General features: G+C 39.6%; 1 protein-coding gene across 1 annotated transcript in view; it reads left to right on the forward strand.

Annotated features, from left to right (window-relative positions):
* The first annotated feature begins 5,313 nt into the window (after positions 1–5,313).
* Positions 5,314–19,220, forward strand: part of CCDC186 (coiled-coil domain containing 186) — a 45,540-nt gene continuing 31,633 nt past the window's right edge. Inside the window, exons 1-2 of the mRNA XM_010859301.1 lie at positions 5,314–5,525; positions 14,593–15,285. Coding sequence (XP_010857603.1) covers positions 14,654–15,285 — 632 coding nt within the window. The 5' untranslated portion in view covers positions 5,314–5,525; positions 14,593–14,653. The remainder of the gene's footprint in view (positions 5,526–14,592; positions 15,286–19,220) is intronic.

The following is a 19,220-nucleotide window of genomic DNA, read 5'->3' on the forward strand; positions in this document are numbered from 1 at the left end:
TTCTTGCCACCTCTTCTTTATATCTTCTCTGCTTCTGTTAGATCCATACCATTTCTGTCCTTTATTGAGCCCATCTTTGCATGAAATGTTCCCTTGGTATCTCTAATTTTCTTAAAGAGGTCTCTAGTATTTCCCATTCTGTTTTTTTCCTCTATTTCTTTGCATTGATCGCTGAGGAAGGCTTTCTTATCTCTCCTTGCTATTCTTTGGAACTCTGTATTCAGATGCTTATATCTCTCCTTTTCTCCTTTGCTTTTTGCTTCTCTTCTTTTCACAGCTATTTGTAAGGCCTCCCCAGACAGCCATTTTGCTTTTTTCATTTCTTTTCCATGAGGATGGTCTTGATCCCTATCTCCTGTACAATGTCACAGGAACCTCCATCCATAGTTCATCAAGCACTCTATCAGATCTAGTACCTTAAATCTGTTTCTCACTTCCACTGTATAATTGTAAGGGATTTGATTTAGGTCATACTTGAATGGTCTAGGCGTTTTCCCTACTTTCTTCAATTTAAGATCTTTATTTTTAGAACAGTTTTAGGAGAATAAGTGGATTCAGAAGACTATGGAGAATTTCCACATAAGCTAAATTGTTTCCCCTATTATTAACATCCTAGTAGAATACATCTGTTACAATTAAGGATCCACTAGGACTTCCCTGGTAGCTCAGAGGGTAAAGAAACTGCCTGCAATGTGGAAGACCTAGGTTCCATCCCTGGGTTGGGAAGATCCGCTGGAGAAGGAAAGGGACAACCCATCCCAGTATTCTGCTGGAGAATCCCATGGACAGAGTAGCCTGGCCAGCTACAGTCCATGGGGTTGCAGAGAGTCCGAGGCAACTAAGCACAAGGATCCAATACTCATGCATTATTAGAGTCCATGCTTTATTGAGAAAATGTTTAAGTTTTTACCTACTGTCCTTTTTCTCAGCACGGGTCCCATTCAGGATAACACACATCATTTAGCTGTCTTGTCTCCTCAGGCAGTTTTTCAGTCCCTGGTTTTGATGGTCTTCATGGCCTCCAGGGGTATTGGTGAGACATTTTTGTAGGATGTCCCACTGATGGAATTTGTCTGATGTTTTCTCATAATAACAGGGTAGTTATTAGAAAGACTACAGAGGTAAAGTGTTATTTCTGTAGCATCACATCAAGCATTCTTTGAACATGACAGTTGCTATTTTTTGTGATCACCTGGCTAGTATTTGTCAGGTTTCTCTACTATAAAGTTATTCTTTTTTCCCTTCCTTTATGTCATGAACACAGAGTCATTTTGTGCAGTCTACGTCTAAACAAAGGGAATTATGTTCTCCTTCCTTAAAAGTAGAGTGCCTACAGAAATTGTTTGAAATTTTTTTGCATGGGAGATTTGCCTCTCCTCTTCAATTTACTAATATATTCAATCATTAGTCAGTTTAGCCACTCAGTCGTGTCCGACTCTTTGTGACCCCATGGACTGCAGCACACCAGGCTTCCCTGTCCATCACCAACTCCCAGAGCTTACTCAAACTCATATCCATCGAGTCAGTGATGCCATCCAACCATCTCATCCTCTGTTGTCACCTTCTCCTCCCGCCTTCATCTTTCCCAGCATCAGGGTCTTTCCAGTGAGTCAGTTCTTCACATCAGGTGGACAAAGTATTGGGGTTTCAGCTTCAGCATCAGTCCTTCCAATGAATATTCAGGGCTGATTTCCTTTAGGATAGACTGGTTGGATCTCCTTGCTGTCCAAGGGACTCTCAAAGTCTTCTCCAACATCCAAGTTCAAAAGCATCAATTCTTTGGTGCTCAGCTTTCTTCACAGTCCAACTCTCACATCCATCCATGACCACTGGAAAAACCATAGCCTTGACTAGACAAACCTTTGTTGGCAAAGTAATGTCTCTGCTTTTGAATATGCTATCTAGGTTGGTCATACCTTTCCTTCCAAGGAGTAAGCGTCTTTTAATTTCATGGCTGCAGTCACCATCTGCAGTGATTTGGGAGCCCCAAATAATAAAGTCTCTCACTGTTTCCACTGTTTCCCCTGTTTCTCCATCTATTTGCCATGAAGTAATGGTACTGGATGCTATAATCTTAGTTTTCTGAATGTTGAGCTTTAAGCCAACTTTTTCACTCTCCTCTTTCACTTTCATCAAGAGGCTCTTTAGTTCTTCACTTTGTGCCATAAGGGTGGTGTCATCTGCATATCTAAGGTTATTGATACTTCTCCTGGCAATCTTGATTCCAGCTTGTGCTTCATCCAGCCCAGCATTTCTCAGGATGTATTCTGCATATAAATTAAATAAGCAGGGGGACAATATACAGCCTTGACATACTCCTTTCCCGATTTGGAACCAGTCTGTTGTTCCATGTCCAGTTCTAACAGTTGCTTCTTGACCTGCATACAGATTTCTCAGGAAGCAGGTCAGGTGGTCTGGTATACCCATTTCTTTCAGAATTTTCCACAGTTTGTTGTGATCCACATAGTCAAAGGCTTTGGCACAGTCAATAAAGCAGAAGTAGATGTTTCAATCATATTCAGTCATATATACATCATTAGAGACTCAGATATTCATTTTATGCTCTGAGTTATAATCCAACACTCCTTTATTTCCTTGCTCAAATTGTTCCAACTTTGACTATTGGCAACTCTTTCAGTTATGTTTTGTTCTTCTTTGACATACCCCCATCAATGTGGGGTTGTTTTTATTTTTTGAAGCATGTTCTTTCTTTCTGGTATATTGTATCTTTACATCCATATATATTTAAGTAGGTATCTTTAAAAGATTTTAACTTCCGAAAAACATCACCCAAATTTATCCCGTCTTTAAAAATAATTTCATAATATCATAAAGTTAGTATTTAAAATTTCTGAGGTAGTCTCGAATGACTTTTAATAGGTATGGTCACATCAGATCCTATATTTGCATTCAGTGATGTATTTTAAAAAGAGATTTCTCTTTTAATCTTTTCATCTTCTTGCAATTTACACATTGAAGGAATGGCAGTTTTCCTCACAATTTTCTTGATTACATTCCCTCTGGCAAGAATACCTCCCAGGTGGTATTGTGTCTCTCTGTTGATTCACTTAGAAGACACTTAATATCTAGTCATTTCTCTTTGGGGGATATACACTCTAAAGTTTCCAGCCAGCTTTCCATAGGATTCTGGATTCACTGGTGATCATTATCTAGATACATTATTTCATTGAAAGTGAAAGTGTTAGTCACTCGGTGTCCCACTCTTTGTGACCCCATGGACCTTGTTCCAGGCAAGAACACTGGAATGGGTTGCCATTCCCATATCCAAAGGATCTTCCTGATCCAGGGATTGAACCCAGGTCTCCTGCATTGCAGGCAGATTCTTTACCATCTGAGTTACCAGAGAAGTGTTTCCAAAATGATAATAGTCTTTTTCTCTGCATGTGTTACCTGAAAGTCCATAAAGAAGAACTTTCTCATGTCAACTATTTGAGATTCAGTTTGTAACAGAAAAGGCAGGATGTTCGATTTTTTTATTAGTTTTCAAAATGTGATGATTTATTGGCATCCTCCAAAGGTGACCAATACCATTTAAAAAAAATCAACACATTCATTAATTTTTAAACTGGTAGATTTGTTTCGTTTGCTGTTACTTTTAAATGCTAAAATTGTCTTCTATGGGGAACACCTTTAAATTGGCTCAAATCTTTTTGACACAACTCCTTTGATCTTTACTTTCTGGTATAACCAAAATAGCCTAAATTTTCTTGTACATTTCTTGCTTTGTAGATTTAGCCCTTGAGTTCCTAGAGGAGCCTAGGTTACTTTTAGTGGGAAATTACATTTAGAGATGATTGGACAATAGGGGTGTCCATTGGGTTGATCATTATTCTAGACCTTTTCAGTAGACAGACTTTTTTTCTTTTTAATGGAAATGAAATGTACCATGAGTTCATGCTGATATTTCTAATTTCAAATTTACTAATTCATACTGATGTTTCTAAATTCAAAGTTAGGATTGCAGTGTTTTTTTACACTTAACTTCTTTGATTTTTATATTTGTATTTCCTTTCTCCAATATTGAAAATCTTGATTCCAAGGATTACATACATGTTTAATACTAATATAGTTAAGAAATAACAGTGTCAATATTACTGCCAATAAGCATACTGAAAAAGCTTAAAGTTTCTTTTATATTTTTCCCCTCGGAATAACATCTCAAAAGGAATGCTTGGTGAAACACTCCAGTATTCTTGCTGGGAAATCCCATGGACAGAGAAGCCTGCTGGGCTTGGGCTGCAGTCCATGGGATCTCAGAGTCTGACGCGACTGAGTGACTAAACAACAGGAATGTTTGGTAAATTTATTGCTTAAAAGTCATTTCTTTACTGTCACACTTTAACTGCATAATGTGTTTTAACTAATATCTTCATTTAAGGAGGGAGGTGCCATTTCCTGTTGGAAAGAGGAATAGAGTTACACAGTGTTGAATGTTTTTCAAGTGAGACTTTTTGTTTTGGGGGTTTTGTTCTTTCAGTCATGAGTTGTGCAGTAAGAAGCCTTAAATCAAAGAGCAGCACTAAACTGGGCAGAGTAGGTTTGCAAAACCTCCAGACTGAAACTGCTCACCTTCTCCGGACGTGATTATGCAACTGTATTCAGTATACGTTTCCCCCGCCCAGTACACTATATATATATAGACATATATATAGCTATTTATTGAGCAGCACTGGCGTGCCAAACCCCACTTTGCGTGCTAGGATGATGACACTTCCCGTGCTCAAGGCTCACAGTCGGGTACTAGAGAGGAACGCACCAACAGTTTATTATTAAACAATGGCAGTAGGTGCCAAGCGGTAGGCATGAATGCGGTGTTATGGAAACCCCCAGGGCCTCTCCTAGAGATGAACTGTCTGAGGGGCAGGTAGGCAGCTCCTGCTGACTCCGCCCACGTCAGGTGCAGGACTAACGCATCAGAGCTGGGAGATCACAATTTCAAATTCTCTTTATGTCCCTGAGTAAGATGAGTAGGGGCCAAAGGGTGCAGAGGGATCAGCTCCAAGGAGCGCGTCCTACAGGAAGCAATAACCTACTTGGATCGGGGAGGGGCGTGAGAGGTAGGGCCGGACTAGCGAGGCAGGACAGCTGGCTCGCCAGAATGGCCAAGGGGTGGCGAGTTCCGAAGACGAAGTGCCCGGGAAGGACGCTCGCCGAGCTGGAAACAGAGGATCGTCGGCCCCGCCCACTGCAGACAGGTTCCCCAGGCCCAAGGTGCGTTGCGTCACGACGCCTTCGCCTCGTTGATTGGCTCCTCCGAGGAGTCCCGCCCCCTCAGCTGTAGCCTGGCCGGCTTCGGCGTCGCCGCCATCTTTGTTGATGTGTCAGCTCCGCGGGGGCTTGGGGCAGCCGCGGCGGAGGGAGCGTGCTTTTGGCTCTGTTCCCACCGCTCTGCCCACCGCCCCCGCACTTCCAGGTCTGCGGGGCCCCTCTATGGAGAAGTTGATTCCTGAGTGGTAGTTCCAGCGGCTTCTTTAGGGGTGTGGCCTGAGGCTCGGATCAGTGGGGTAAGTACCCTAGAGGGGCGCCCGGGGAGGACCGAGGAGTCGCGGTGGCGGCGCGGCGGGCTTCCCACCTCCTGCGCCATCCTGCACGTCCCGGGGCGGCTCCCTACCCTGGCTTCTCGAGGGAGTTAGGCGAGCGCTGGGGGAAGGAGTTCCCTCCTCTCTCTGCCTCCCGGCCGTCAGTCCCGGGCCGCCGGGGCCGGAGGCGGCGGAGGGGTCGCGGGGGCCCGTGGGGGCCGCGCCTCCTGAGAGGTCCGTAGAGAGCGGCAGAACTTAGGCCGCTGGCCGGGTCTCCCCGTGTGTACAACAGCTAAGCCCCACCTGCACGGCCACCCCTCATGGACTCAGCGTCTGTTTCTCCTTTCCTCTCCAAGTTGACTGTGTTCGTGTTTCGTGTTTACTGTAGTGACTTTAAACCCTTTTCCAAACACTTCCATTACTATGATTTTAAGCAATTTTAGAGACGATTCTTTGGGATCGTGGTTATGAGCGAAATCGTTCTTGGTATTTATATTGCCTCCCCCCCCGCCCCCGCCAAGGACATCAAGGCATTTGATAAATCTTGGTTGCTAAGGATCAGATTTCAAATTTATGTGTCTGTCAAACCTGTAAAATGGTAAACCCCCTTCTACATGTCCCCTCATAGCAATCTTGGGGAACAGTGCAGGTATTATTCATCGCCTGTTAACAATAGAAGAACTTTAGCTAATTTTTACATCTTGATTTTGCTTAGAGGAAAGAGGCCTGGATTTGAAACATCTGGGTTATCTTCGATTTGATGATCTTGTTACCTCCTAGAGTTATGTAGTATAGTAATGCCGGGCAGCCCCAGGCGTTTGGCAGCTTTCTCTGTGTGTACCTGTGTAATCTACCTTTCATGCCTACCTTTTTAAATTTCTTCTAAAATGATAGGTTGGGAGTTTTTCTGAGGACAATATGTGGCAAATCAGTGAAAGTGTTTCAAGAGGTATGCTGGCAGTCGCTCAAAAACAAACAAAAAAACACACCAAAAAACTGTAAGTGTTTAGGTATGCTTGTGGGTGTAGCCTTCCGGACTGCTAACTACACCTTCATATTTGCAGAGTGTGGGAAAGATTAAGGTGTGAGAGATGTTAATAGTAAAACCGACCATCCGCTTGTGTATCTTTTCTATTCAGCTACTTTCAAATTCCTTATCCATCATTGTACAAATAGAAAACAGTGAAGATTGGCTTTGTTTTTCTTTTTCTCTTTTTTCCTTCCTTTTTGGTCCTTTCCTATTATTTTAAATTCAGTGGAAGATACTGAGTGATTCACAAACTTTGCAGTATAAAGAATTAAAACCCCTTGTTACATTGTAATAGGCGGGCATGTATAATCACTAAAGATTCTACCTGGAAATGCCTGGCTTACATTTATATTGGTTTTATTCTTTTTAAGACCTTTTCTTATTCATAATACCTGCATATAAATTCGGAGGTTCCTTTAAAAATCTCACTGATTCACTCCACTGATTCCATAGAGAGTGGAGATTCCATAAGAGTATCATTGGTATTTCAGAGTCTTGTTTATTGCTAACGAGAAAGCAGTGGTGGAGCACAGTAACCGACCTTTAACCTTTTAGTCCCTTCAACCGTAAACTAAAGAGTTGTTCTTTGATGCTATTCAGTGACAGCATAGCTAATGAGGATTGCTTAGTATATTCTATTTAAAACCATCTATTTACAAATACATGCTAACTTCCTGGAAGTCTGCTCTTTAGGAGAGATGATAGGTTGATGCAGCCTTTATTTAGAGATTTAGAAAAATCATTTTTTCCTTTGAAGAATGACTAATAATCTGTACTAGTTTTTCAAATTCATCTTAACAGTTTCATGTTAAAGACTCCTTAACCTGAAGTTACGTTTCTTTCACAAAGTTTAGATTTGTTTTTTTACCTCTTATCTCTAGTTTTAAATAATTAAAGCTGATTCTTGAATTTCTTATAAACATGTCACTGGGCTTACTGTGTTGGGAATATTATGTTCAGTGTCATTTCGGGGCAACCTTGGGAGCATTAGTTCAGTTCAGTCGCTCAGTCGTGTCTGACTTCTTGCGACCCCATGAACTGCAGCACTCCAGGCTTCCCTGTCCATCACTGACTACCCGAGCTTACTCAGACTCACGTCCATTGAGTCGGTGATGTCATCCAACCATCTTGTCCTCTGTCATCCCCTTCTCCTCCCACCTTCAATCTTTCCCAGCATCAGGGTCTTTGCACATGAGTCAGTTCTTTGCATCTGGTGGCCAAAGTATTGGAATTTCAGCTTCAGCATCAGTCCTTCCGATGAATATTCAGGACTGATTTCCTTTAGGATGGGAGCATAGATAACTTAAATTTGCGAGTAACCCTGTAATTTTATTATTTCAGAAGCCACCTTTCAACTTTATTTCTCAGCTACTGAGATTTTAAAAATCTATTTGGGCTAAGAAGTAAACAAAAGAAGTACTGGTGTGAAGGGGCAAAGACAGAAAGTAGAAATCAAACCCAGCAAAGTGTCAATTGGATTGTGAGTACAGTTGCCTGTCATTAAGAAACACGAATTATTCACCTGCTTCAGAGATGATCATGTCATAGCTAATAATTTAATTTTTTGGTAAATTGCATTGTACCAAATTAACCAAGCCCAGGCCAAAGGTGGCTTCAAAATATAAACATTAACCAGAACTTCTTAATATAAGGCAGACTTAAAACTTATCTTTTTAAAATTTTTTTTAGGTTATTAGCTAGTCCCATTTTGAAAAGGAAACTGTAGGTCAACCCTGCCCCCGTTTTTTTGTTTTTTAGTTTTTAGGTTTTTTGGGGGGGAAATTAGCTGAAAATACTTTTCGTGTTTTCTTAGAGTCATTGAACTTTTTTTGGTGAGGTCTATACAAGGAGCTTCTAGATGAGATTTCTATGCTAATAACTTTTCTGATTTAAAAGTTACTATAAGACATATATAAAATTCCATGGATCTAAAATACCAAACTGATAATATGACATATAACTTGTAATGTGATATATGATGTGGCTACTTTGCTGCTTTTTCCTGGAGTCTTGACAGACCGTAATTTCTCTTGTTATCGTATCACAGGTTTTCGTACTGTTTGTGGGGGTGAGTGTCCTGCTGCATCTATTGCCCTGAGTCTTTTCACCATCTTTTTCTGTGTGTGTTATAGTATACATATTGTGAAATTCTGAATGCCCTGACCCATGGGTGCAAAGCTAAACAAAGCCCTACAGGGATAATTGACCTTGGCCTCATATGATACACTTTTTAAACTAATGGACAAAGAGCTAGTGATGTGTTTCACAAGGAAACGCAGTATATTAAAGTTGAATTTTACCAAAAAGCTCATTTACAGTGTGACTACTTTACAAATAAATCTTCCTTTTGATAGAACTAGTCTAGAGTTCTTTGAAATAACAAGCTCAGGTTTTAATCTTTTAAGAGTAGAATTAGGTTCGCCTTGTATAAACTTCAGTGTCAGATATTTTCATTACGTGAAACAAAGTTTTATGTCTCTGGTATGGGTTCTTTTCTGTTCATTATTCTGTGTTTTAAAACTTTATCCAGGAAAGTATTTATATTTTGTAGTTCATATCTATCAAAAGTCAGACACTTGGGGGTTGTGATCAGTTTATGTTGGACTGAGGATGATTTTGGTTGCTTCTGATTTTAATTGTTTTATTAGGACATTATTAGAACTGGTCAGAAAGATAAGTTATCATTTTGTTTATTCTGTTTTCAAAGTGTATTTGAGGAATGTGTAAAAGACCTTTGGATGTACTTACTTTTTTTTCAAAGGACAGTAAACTATTATATTGAAGAACAGGAGTGCCATCACAAGCTCAACTTGCTTATCTTGATGTACATTACTGGAGAAGCTACAGCTGGTATTATTTGAGACTCAAATGGTACAATTTGTAAGTTTAAAATTTGTAGTTTGTTATAGATAACATTTATGCCGAACTGAGTCACATGTTTCTGTTGGAGTTAAACACTCATATGTTTCTTATATAGCGTCTCATGGAATGCTGACCTTCCAGTTACAATACTGTAAACAAAGAGTAAAAGATTTAACACAGATTTTGTGTGTTGGTTCATTACACCAGAAAGTAAACTCCAGAAAGATATCTGTTTTATTCACTGCTTTGTTCTCAACAGGTAAGACAGTGCTGAACATAATTCATATTCAATACATATGTGGTGAATAAATGAATTAATATCTAGTTTAGAAATGGATTTCTGGTTTGGCAGTTTTGTATGAGGTTTGTATGTTTGATAATCTAGTACCAAATGTCTGTGGATTTGGATTAGTTTGTATTTGCATTTATTGAGTAAGCTTTTTTCTTTTGTTGTTTGTTTATACTGCTAATTACTGGCAAACAAGAAATAGTATTAAAAGTTGTTAAAAACAGAGTTTTTGTTTATAAGGTTCTTATATAGGAATGATTTTGTACAGTTGCTGGTTAAGAATAAAATCTATGGTGAATAATGGTTGGCTTTAAGGCAAGTGAAGAGTGTTTCTTGACCAGTTGCCTACAGCTGATGAGCTCCAGTAAGAGCGAAACCACTTCTCACTCTGCTGAAACAGTTTTGAAGTGCGAATTGGTCCTGTAGTACTGTGTCAGAAACAGAAACAACCCTGGTGGGAAAAAAAGTCCTTGAATTAAGAGGAATTTTGTGACTTCGCTAAATTGAAATATAGTGTCTTCCCCTAATGAGTAAGAATTGCTAAAAAGTCAAGTAACCTGTGTTTTTTCTTACCTCAGCAAAAGAGATTGTAATTAGTAATTATAGTCACTATGTCTGTATATGAGTGTGAATTTGATTTATACAAGCACTTCTTAACTAAAGCAATCTTATATACAAATGTATAGTTTTGCATCCTACCCCTTTAATATACGCCTAGGCTATTCCATCATTGGTAGCTTTAATGACATCTACTCCTTTACCCCCACCCCCAAGAAAAAATTTGTACAGCAGCCAAATGGGCCTGCATCAGCATTGCCAGCTGGAGGCCCACAGGAGGACTCAGCTGACTGTTTCCCCTGCTTAGCTGCAGACAGTCAAGCACATGATGGCGGCCCCTCCCTGCAGCGTTCTTGTGTACTTACTTACTCTTGGCGATGGCTTTTTACATATAGACACACAAATCTTCTTTAACGCCTTTCCTTTTGCCCCGATCAGTATTCATTTGAACATCTGAAAACTGAGTTTGCAGACTAAGTGGTTATCAGATGCCAGTTTATATGGATACTTTTTCCAAAGATCATGGACATATTACTGAGAAACAATATAGAAAGTACTTGCCTTTTGATGTTGAACTGTGTTTGTGATAGTCACTTAGTCGTGTGTGACTCTTTGTGACCCCAAGTATTGTAGCCTGCCAGGCTCCTCTGTCCATGGAATTCTCCAGGCAAGAATATTGGAATGGGTTGCTATTTCCTTCTCCAGGGGATCTTCCTGACCCAGGGATTGAACCCAGGTCTCCTGCATCAGAGGCAGATTCTTTATCATCTGAGCTACAGCCTTCTTTAATTTGCAGAGGTTTGATATGTAAAACAGAATCTAAGCTGAGGTATTTATAGCAACAGGTGTGTGTTTGTTCATTTATTACCTAGATGAAGAGCCGGCAGAATGAGACATTTTTGTTGTTCTGTGCTGTCTTGCACATAGCAAGTCTTCTTACAGCCAGGTTTCCACCCTCTAAATGTCTTCAGCACCCGCAGCTCATTGTGTAAACTCAGCCCCACCCTCACTGAGAACCATTGAATAGCATTTGCAAGAATGACTGTAAGTGTAGTAGAGAATATATTTGTTGGATTTGTTTATCTTTTTACTATTACTGTTTCATTGCTTGGGATTTAAGAAGTTTGATTCAGTTCAGAGTGAGGTTCCTCTTCCTTGCAAGTACGGAAATCTTTTAAAAGGCTGTTGAGAAGTGCCACAAGGAAGGCTATGATTGTGTACCTGATGAGTGTAAGTACAGTATGTTTTCATTTACATGAGAGGGTTTTTTTTGTGCTTGCCATTAGGGAAAATTTGGAGGCGACATGACCTTAGAGTCTGTCCTTTAAGTATAATTAGGCTCTGGATAGACTGAAGGGAGGGCCTTCCTTGGTAGCTCAGCAGTAAAAAAATCCTCCTGCAATGCAGCAGAAGTGGTTCAGTCCCTGGGTGGGGAAGATCCCTTGGAGAAGGAAGTAGCACCCGGCTCTAGAATTCTTGCCTGGAGAACCCCATGGACAAAGGAGCTTGGTGGGCTACAGTCCATGGGTCACAAGAAGTGGACACAACTTAGGGGCTAAACCACTGCCACTAGACTGAAGGGCCACTGGTCTAGATGAGAGCAAAGCCATGGAGACGTTAACGTGCACATTGTTTGGAGGAATCTAGAGTCGTCTGGTCAAGGGCTGGTAAGGTACGATAGAGAAATACTAGGATTTTAAGATTGTGTTGAGAGATAAGATTGAGAAAATAGTACAGTCGCAACTCTGAAGTATAAACATGAAATGTCCACATCCCCTCCACTTGCCTCTGAGGTACAGTCCTTTAATAATGTCTTGGTTTGGTGTCAAAACTCTTCTGCCACTTTTGATTACTAGAAAAAACTTATTCCAGGAATTACGACTGGTTTCACTTGCTTACAAAAGCAGACAACAAAAACATGTTAATCATAAACTCTTTCTTCTCTATGAAGAAATGTTGAAACTTAGTTCCCAGCTGCTCAGATTAAAGAAGAGATGTAATTTGGCTCTAAAATTTGTCCCCCCTCCTTCCTCTTAACTGGCCCTTTCAGAGTTGGGGGAATACCAGCCAGTGGAGGCAGAGTTCTCACTATCTGAAACTTGAAAGAGGGAAGCAGTAGCTCTGCCTTTACTCTGATTCATCTGGTTGTATTTGATGTGATCTCCCTGGAGGTGGTGTGTGTGGTGTTTTGGGGAGAAGGGGCAGTTCTGTAACTCCCTTGACCCTTGTGCCACCGAGGATTCACTTTGCAGGGCAGCTCCTGTGCCTCTGTGGCAGAGCCAATGTAGTGTACACTTACCGCCTTCTCTGGATTGGATGACACTTACCTGGTGCCGTCTCAGGTCATCTGCCCTTATATTAGCCTTCTTGCTCCTTGACTTGGAGTTTCAGGAAGGAGAGCTGGAGCAAGGATGGAGTGAGATTGAGAAACCAACAGTTCAAGTGTTCAGATAGGAAGTTATCAGGCCTGGGTTGAGTTGCAGGAAGGGGACAGTGACAGCAGAAATGAGGGTGTAATTGCAGGAAACATGAAATCAGTAGAAGAATATGAGGCTAAAGGAAAGAAAGAGTCATGATGAAGAAAAACGATAGCATTGGCAGAAATAAAGGATGAGGGGTTCTCAACCTTAGAAGCTATTGTTGTGATTCTGGATTTAGCCATTTTTTGAATTGAGCCACTGGAAATGCCACTATTTGTGTGAGATTACTACAGATGTAGAAGTAGAGTGAAAACAAAGAGGTAATTTGTTATCTGTAACTCAGGAGCACAGGGTGAAACCAAGTGCGCGTCAACCATGAGCTTGTGGCTTCAGTGATCACACTGGAGGAGTTCTAGCAGGGAAAATAAAGCTGTGGACTGAACCCTGGGGAACGTGAAAGCTGGGTAAGAAGATAACCATTGTTTGTGTGATGCTTTTCTGTCGACAAAGCACGGCACACAGACAAGCGCTATAGAGTCATCAAATGAAAGTTTCTTCTGACTTGGTCAGTCTATGCTGGAGAGTCACAGACTCGTTCTCTTTCAAACAGATTCTTTATCTTCTGTCCATTACATTTGGTCAGCTCTGAACTCGACTTCAGTAGATATCACATAACATTGACTAGTTATGACTAGTTATGATGTTTGAAAGCACTTTTTAGATTGATTTCCAAATTAAGATTTCAAATTCAGCAGCAATACATTCATAAGTTGTATCTTAAAATTAGTTATTTTGAGGAAGGTAGTGGCTTCCTTCCAAATGAGGAAGCCACATAGTGGCTAAGGTCCCTGTTTGAGAATTATTTTACTTTGTCCTTGATTTGGAATACACCTTACTCATAAGGGTTTTTATTAACTTACTGCATTTATTGTTATTGCCTAAACCAAACTTTTATTGCTAGTGTGGACTTTGTCTTAGTTGTAACATACACACAGCAAGATAATAATGATAATTTGTTTGGTTGTTTGGAAATACGTTGTACAAGTAGGTAATTTATAGTATTAGGGCCAATGTCAAATTAGTTGATGCCAGGATATTTAACAGGCAAGCTGGTCTTCTTTTCCTTTCTTAGAATTCTTCATTAAGATTGTTGGAATGTTCTATGTTTTTTTGTCTCAGGATGGATTTTGAAGTTGACTAATTTTCAGAAAATAGCTAGCTTAGTAACCCTCATAAACAGCTTAAAAAAATATATTCTAACATTGTTGAATTAGGTTTGTAAATGTTCCTTTTATGAGCGAAGCAATGCAAATGGGGTCCATCTGAGTTGTGCTGAGCATTGTGTGTTCTTGATGAGAATGTTTGGAAATCACTATGATACTTCTTTATCCCAGGGAGAAACATGAATTCCTGCCAGGAATCCTTTACACCTTGACTTCTTTCAGCTCAGCTATAGGTGTCTGGGCTGTAGGCAGCTGTGTTTTATTGTCTAGTTTTCCTTTGGCAGTAAATAGCATTGTTAATGTACATTGTTTTATTACCTTGATGTGTAATTTCTTGCCTATTGTTTTCATTGCTATCTGATTTCTGCAATAGTTTGTTTTAAGTTCTTTACATAGTCTTTTTTCCCCCTTATGGAGCTAAAGGAATTCTATTAATTAACAATTCTTGGGCACTAATCTCATTATTAGTATCATTGTGTACCCAGTATCATGGGGCCAAACTGCCGCTGAAGTGAAGCGGTAGGACTGGATCGAAGGAGAAGAGAGTGAACGAACTTTTACTGGTAAAATGTGTAGCCTTAGTTTTTCCACATCATGAAATGCATGCAACTATATATGGGGTCTTGGTTTAAAAAAAACTTTTTAAAAATGTGTGTTTTGACTTTCTTAGATGTAAGACGAAGATCAGGAGCAGATTTGAAGACGTACACAGTGAATCGGTGCCAGTCAGCATGTCGGAGACAGAGCACATAGCCTCCATTTCCTCTGATCAAAATATTGAGAAAACGTCGGAAACAAAGGAAGGCTCATGCAACTCTTCTGGTGTTGAAAGCAGCAGCTTAGAAAATGAGTCCAAACTGTTGTCATTAAACTTGGATAAAACTTTATGTCAGCCTAATGAACACAATAATCAAACTGAAACACAGGAAAATTATATTCCAGATCATGGTGGGGGTAAGGATTCCTGTGCTAAAACAGACACAGGCCCAGAAAGTTCTGAACAAATAGCTAGTTTTCCTGGTGGAGATTTTACAAAGCAAGTTTTGAAAACAAGTGAAGCAGAACAAACAGTCACACAAATATTGGCGGAATTAAGGTCATCTACATTTACAGAAGCAGGTAATCAAAAGACTTACTCAGAAAGTCCTTATGATACAGACTGCACCAAGAAACTTATTTCAAAAATAAAGAATGTTTCAACATCAGAGGATTTGTTGGAAGAAATAGAATCTGAGCTCTTATCTACTGAGTTTGCAAAAGAACACCGAGTACCAAATGGAATGAATAAGGGAGAAAATGCATTAATTATGTTTGAAAAGTGTGTGCAAGATAAGTATTTGCAGCAGGAACACACCATAAAAAAGTAAGTTTTTTATTCTTTCAAGTCATTTTTTACATGGGGATTAAAGATTAAATTCTTTAAAGTATCATTTTATTTACTTTTATTTCCGCAGTAGAGCCATGCACATAAGTAGTTAAGTTATTGAGCAAATGTCAAGTTTGCCTAGTTAATACATAACTTTTTTTTAGGATGTGATATTTTCATTATTTTAGAAATAGTAGGTAAATAGTGTTTTTAAGAGTGTTATATATAATATACCTATGTTAAATATGTTAGCATATATAGAAATGTTTATAAAGGCACTGTTTTGAATATGATTCAAAATTTGTTTTAGATAGAAGTCTTAATATGTTAAGTTTAAAAGAATAAATGTTGTATTAAAGTGTAAGTTCATTAAAGATCTAGAAATGTTTGTAAAGACAGCTCAATTTTTTCATTTTTAAAAGAATGTAAAGCATTACATTGTCAGAACTAAGATAAATTCAAAAGGAATGAGAAGTTGTGAAATTAAAAATTTTTTCTTAAAATCCCTGCTGTAAATTTATTGGTTAAAAAAATTAAAATTTAGAGAACAGACGAATTGGTATATTATCATTCAGTAAATAATAACATAGTTAATTTTTGCCTTCTCTTCAATTTGTGGAGTTAATTTCTATTTTAACAACAGTTTAAATTTCATTTTATCTTTTCCTAGTGTTATATCACCCTGTGTTTTCATTTTATATTTATATGTGTCAGTGATGCATATATTTAATATACTCTTATAACCCTTATAAAGGAAAATGAAACTTGCTAGCCTTCATTAATATAGACTGATTCCTTTTTTAAAAAGTGATACTTTAAAAAAGTTTTTTAGAATGGGAGGGGTATGTGTAGAGAAAGGGGAGGAGGAAATTGGTTTATCCAATGAATTTTAATCCCAGTATCCAAAGCCTTTTTTTCCTATTTTTTATTTTTAAATTGTGATAAAATACACATAGCATAAAATTTGCCACCTTAACCATTTTTAAATGTGCAGTTTGGTAGTATTAAGTATATTCACAGAGTGTGCAGCCAGCACCGTAGCTTTTCATGGATTTGAAGCTCTATATCCATCAAACAACTCCCTATTCCCCCACCCTGGTCGCTGGTAACCACCATTCTGTCGTGCTTTCTAAGAGTTTGACTGCTCTAGATACTTCGTGTAAATGAAATTGTACAGTATTTGCCTTTTTGTGACTGGCTTGTTTCACTTAGCGAATGTCCTCAAGGTTCATCCCAACTGTAGTATGTGTTAGAGTTTCTTTCCTTTTTAGGGTTGAATAATAGTCCACTGTATGTATGTTGTATATTGTTTATCTTTCCATCCGTCAGTGGACATTTGGGTTGCTTCTACCTTTTGACCGTCTTGAATAATGCTGCTGTGAACATGAGTGTACAAATATCTGTTGAGACTCCAGATATCTCTTGATACTTTCTTAATATTGCCTAAAAACTAATGGCAGCTACTGCTGCTAATAACTTAACTGGAATGCTGCTGTTATGGAAAAAACTATGGTTTTATACTTGAACCATCAGTTTTTCTGCCATTCTTGCTTTTCTGGGTAACTTCCTTATTTCCAGAAGCTGAAGTTGAATGGTTCTATGAAGACCTACAAGACCTTTTAGAACTAACACCCCAAAAAGATGTCCTTTTCATTATAGGGGACTGGAATGCAAAAGTAGGAAGTCAAGAAACACCTGCTGCTGCTGTGTCGCTTCAGTCACGTCCGACTCTGTGCGACCCCATAGACGGCAGCCCACCAGGCTCCTGCGTCCCTGGGATTCTCCAGGCAAGAATACTGGAATGGGTTGCCATTTCCTTTTCCAATGCATGAAAGTGAAAAGTGAAAGTGAAGTTGCTCAGTCGTGTCCGACTCTTAGCGACCCCAAGGACTGCAGCCCACCAGGCTCCTCCGTCCATGGGATTTTCCAGGCAAGAGTACTGGAGTGGGGTGCCATTGCCTTCTCCGAGAAACACTTGGAGTAACAGGCAAATTTGGCCTTGGAATACGGAATAAAGCAGGGCAAAGACTATTAGAGTTTTGCCAAGAAAATGCACTGGTCATAACAAACACCCTCTTCCAACAACACAAGAGAAGACTCTATACGTGGACATCACCAGATGGTCAACACCGAAATCAGATTGATTATATTCTTTGCAGCCAAAGATGGAGAAGCTCTATACAGTCAGCAAAAACAAGACCAGGAGCTGACTGTGGCTCAGACCATGAACTCCTTATTGCCAAATTCAGACTGAAATTGAAGAAAGTAGGGAAAACCACTAGACCATTCAGGTATGACCTAAATCAAATCCCTTATGATTATACAGTGGAAGTGAGAAATAGATTTAAGGCACTAGATCTGATAGACAGAGTGCCTGATGAACTATGGACTGAGGTTCGTGACATTGTACAGGAGACAGGGATCAAGACCATCCCCATGGAAAAGAAATGCCAAAAAGCAAAATGGCTGTCTGGGGAGGCCTTACAAATAGCTGTGGAAAGAAGAGAAGCGAAAAGGAAAGATATAAGCATCTGAATGCAGAGTTCCAAAGAATAGCAAGAAGAGATAAGAAAGCCTTCTTCAGCGATCAATGCAAAGAAATAGAGGAAAAAAACAGAATGGGAAAGACTAGAGATCTCTTCAAGAAAATCAGAGATACCAGAGGAACAGTTCATGTAAAGATGGGCTCAATAAAGGACAGAAATGGTATGGACCTAACAGAAGCAGAAGATATTAAGAAGAGGTGGCAAGAATACACAGAAGAACTGTACAAAAAAGAGCTTCATGACCGAGATAATCATGATGGTGTGATCACTGACTTAGAGCCAGACATCCTGGAATGTGAAGTCAAGTGGGCCTTAGGAAGCATCACTACGAACAAAGCTAGTGGAGGTGATAGAATTCCATTGGAGCTATTCCAGATCCTGAAAGATGATGCTGTGAAAGTGCTGCACTCAATATGCCAGCAAATTTGGAAAACTCAGCAGTGGCTACAGGACTGGAAAAGGTCAGTTTTCATTCCAATCCCAAAGAAAGGCAATGCCAAAGAATGCTCAAGCTACCACACAATTGCGCTCATCTCACACGCTAGTAAAGTAATGCTCAAAATTCTCCAAGCCGGGCTTCAGCAATACGTGAACCGTGAACTTCCTGATGTTCAAGCTGGTTTTAGAAAAGGCAGAGGAACCAGAAATCAAATTGCCAACATCCGCTGGATCATGGAAAAAGCAAGAGAGTTCCAGAAAAACATCTATTTCTGTTTTATTGACTACGCCAAAGCCTTTGACTGTGTGGATCACAATAAACTGGCAATTCTGAAAGAGATGGAATACCAGACCACCTGACCTGCCTCTTGATAAACCTGTGTGCCCGTCAGGAAGCAACAGTTAGAACTGGACATGGATCAACAGACTGGTTCCAAATAAGAAAAGGAGTTCGTCATATTGTCACCCTGTTTATTTAACTTATGTGCAGAGTACATCATGAGAAACTGAAAGGTTGTTGTTGAATCACGTGAATATACCAGGATTCTTGGCCCCTGGAGGAGAAGAATTCAATCCGGGGCCAGAGACGAGGCTTGATCGCTCAGAGCTTTTGTGTAATAAAGTTTTATTAAAGTATAAAGGAGATAGAGAAAGCTTCTGACATAGGCATCAGAAGGGGGCAGAAAGAGTACCCGCTTGCTAGTGTTAACAATGAGGTTATATAATCCAAAGAATGTCTGGAGGTTGTAAAGACCTCATCAGACCTACTCCCATAATTTACATTTTAAGATAACACTGTCCTCAGGCAAGATACATCCTTGTAAAGACCAGGTCTACTCCCATAATTAACATTTTAAGATAACAGAAGATTGAATCCAAAGACTGTCCTTAGGCAGGATACATTATTGTTATATAATCCTAAGGAATGCGGAGAAAGAAAAAAAGTTT

Source organism: Bison bison, unplaced genomic scaffold (genome assembly GCF_000754665.1).
Source record: "Bison bison bison isolate TAMUID 2011002044 unplaced genomic scaffold, Bison_UMD1.0 scf7180017864456, whole genome shotgun sequence".
Taxonomy (NCBI): Eukaryota; Metazoa; Chordata; class Mammalia; order Artiodactyla; family Bovidae; genus Bison; species Bison bison.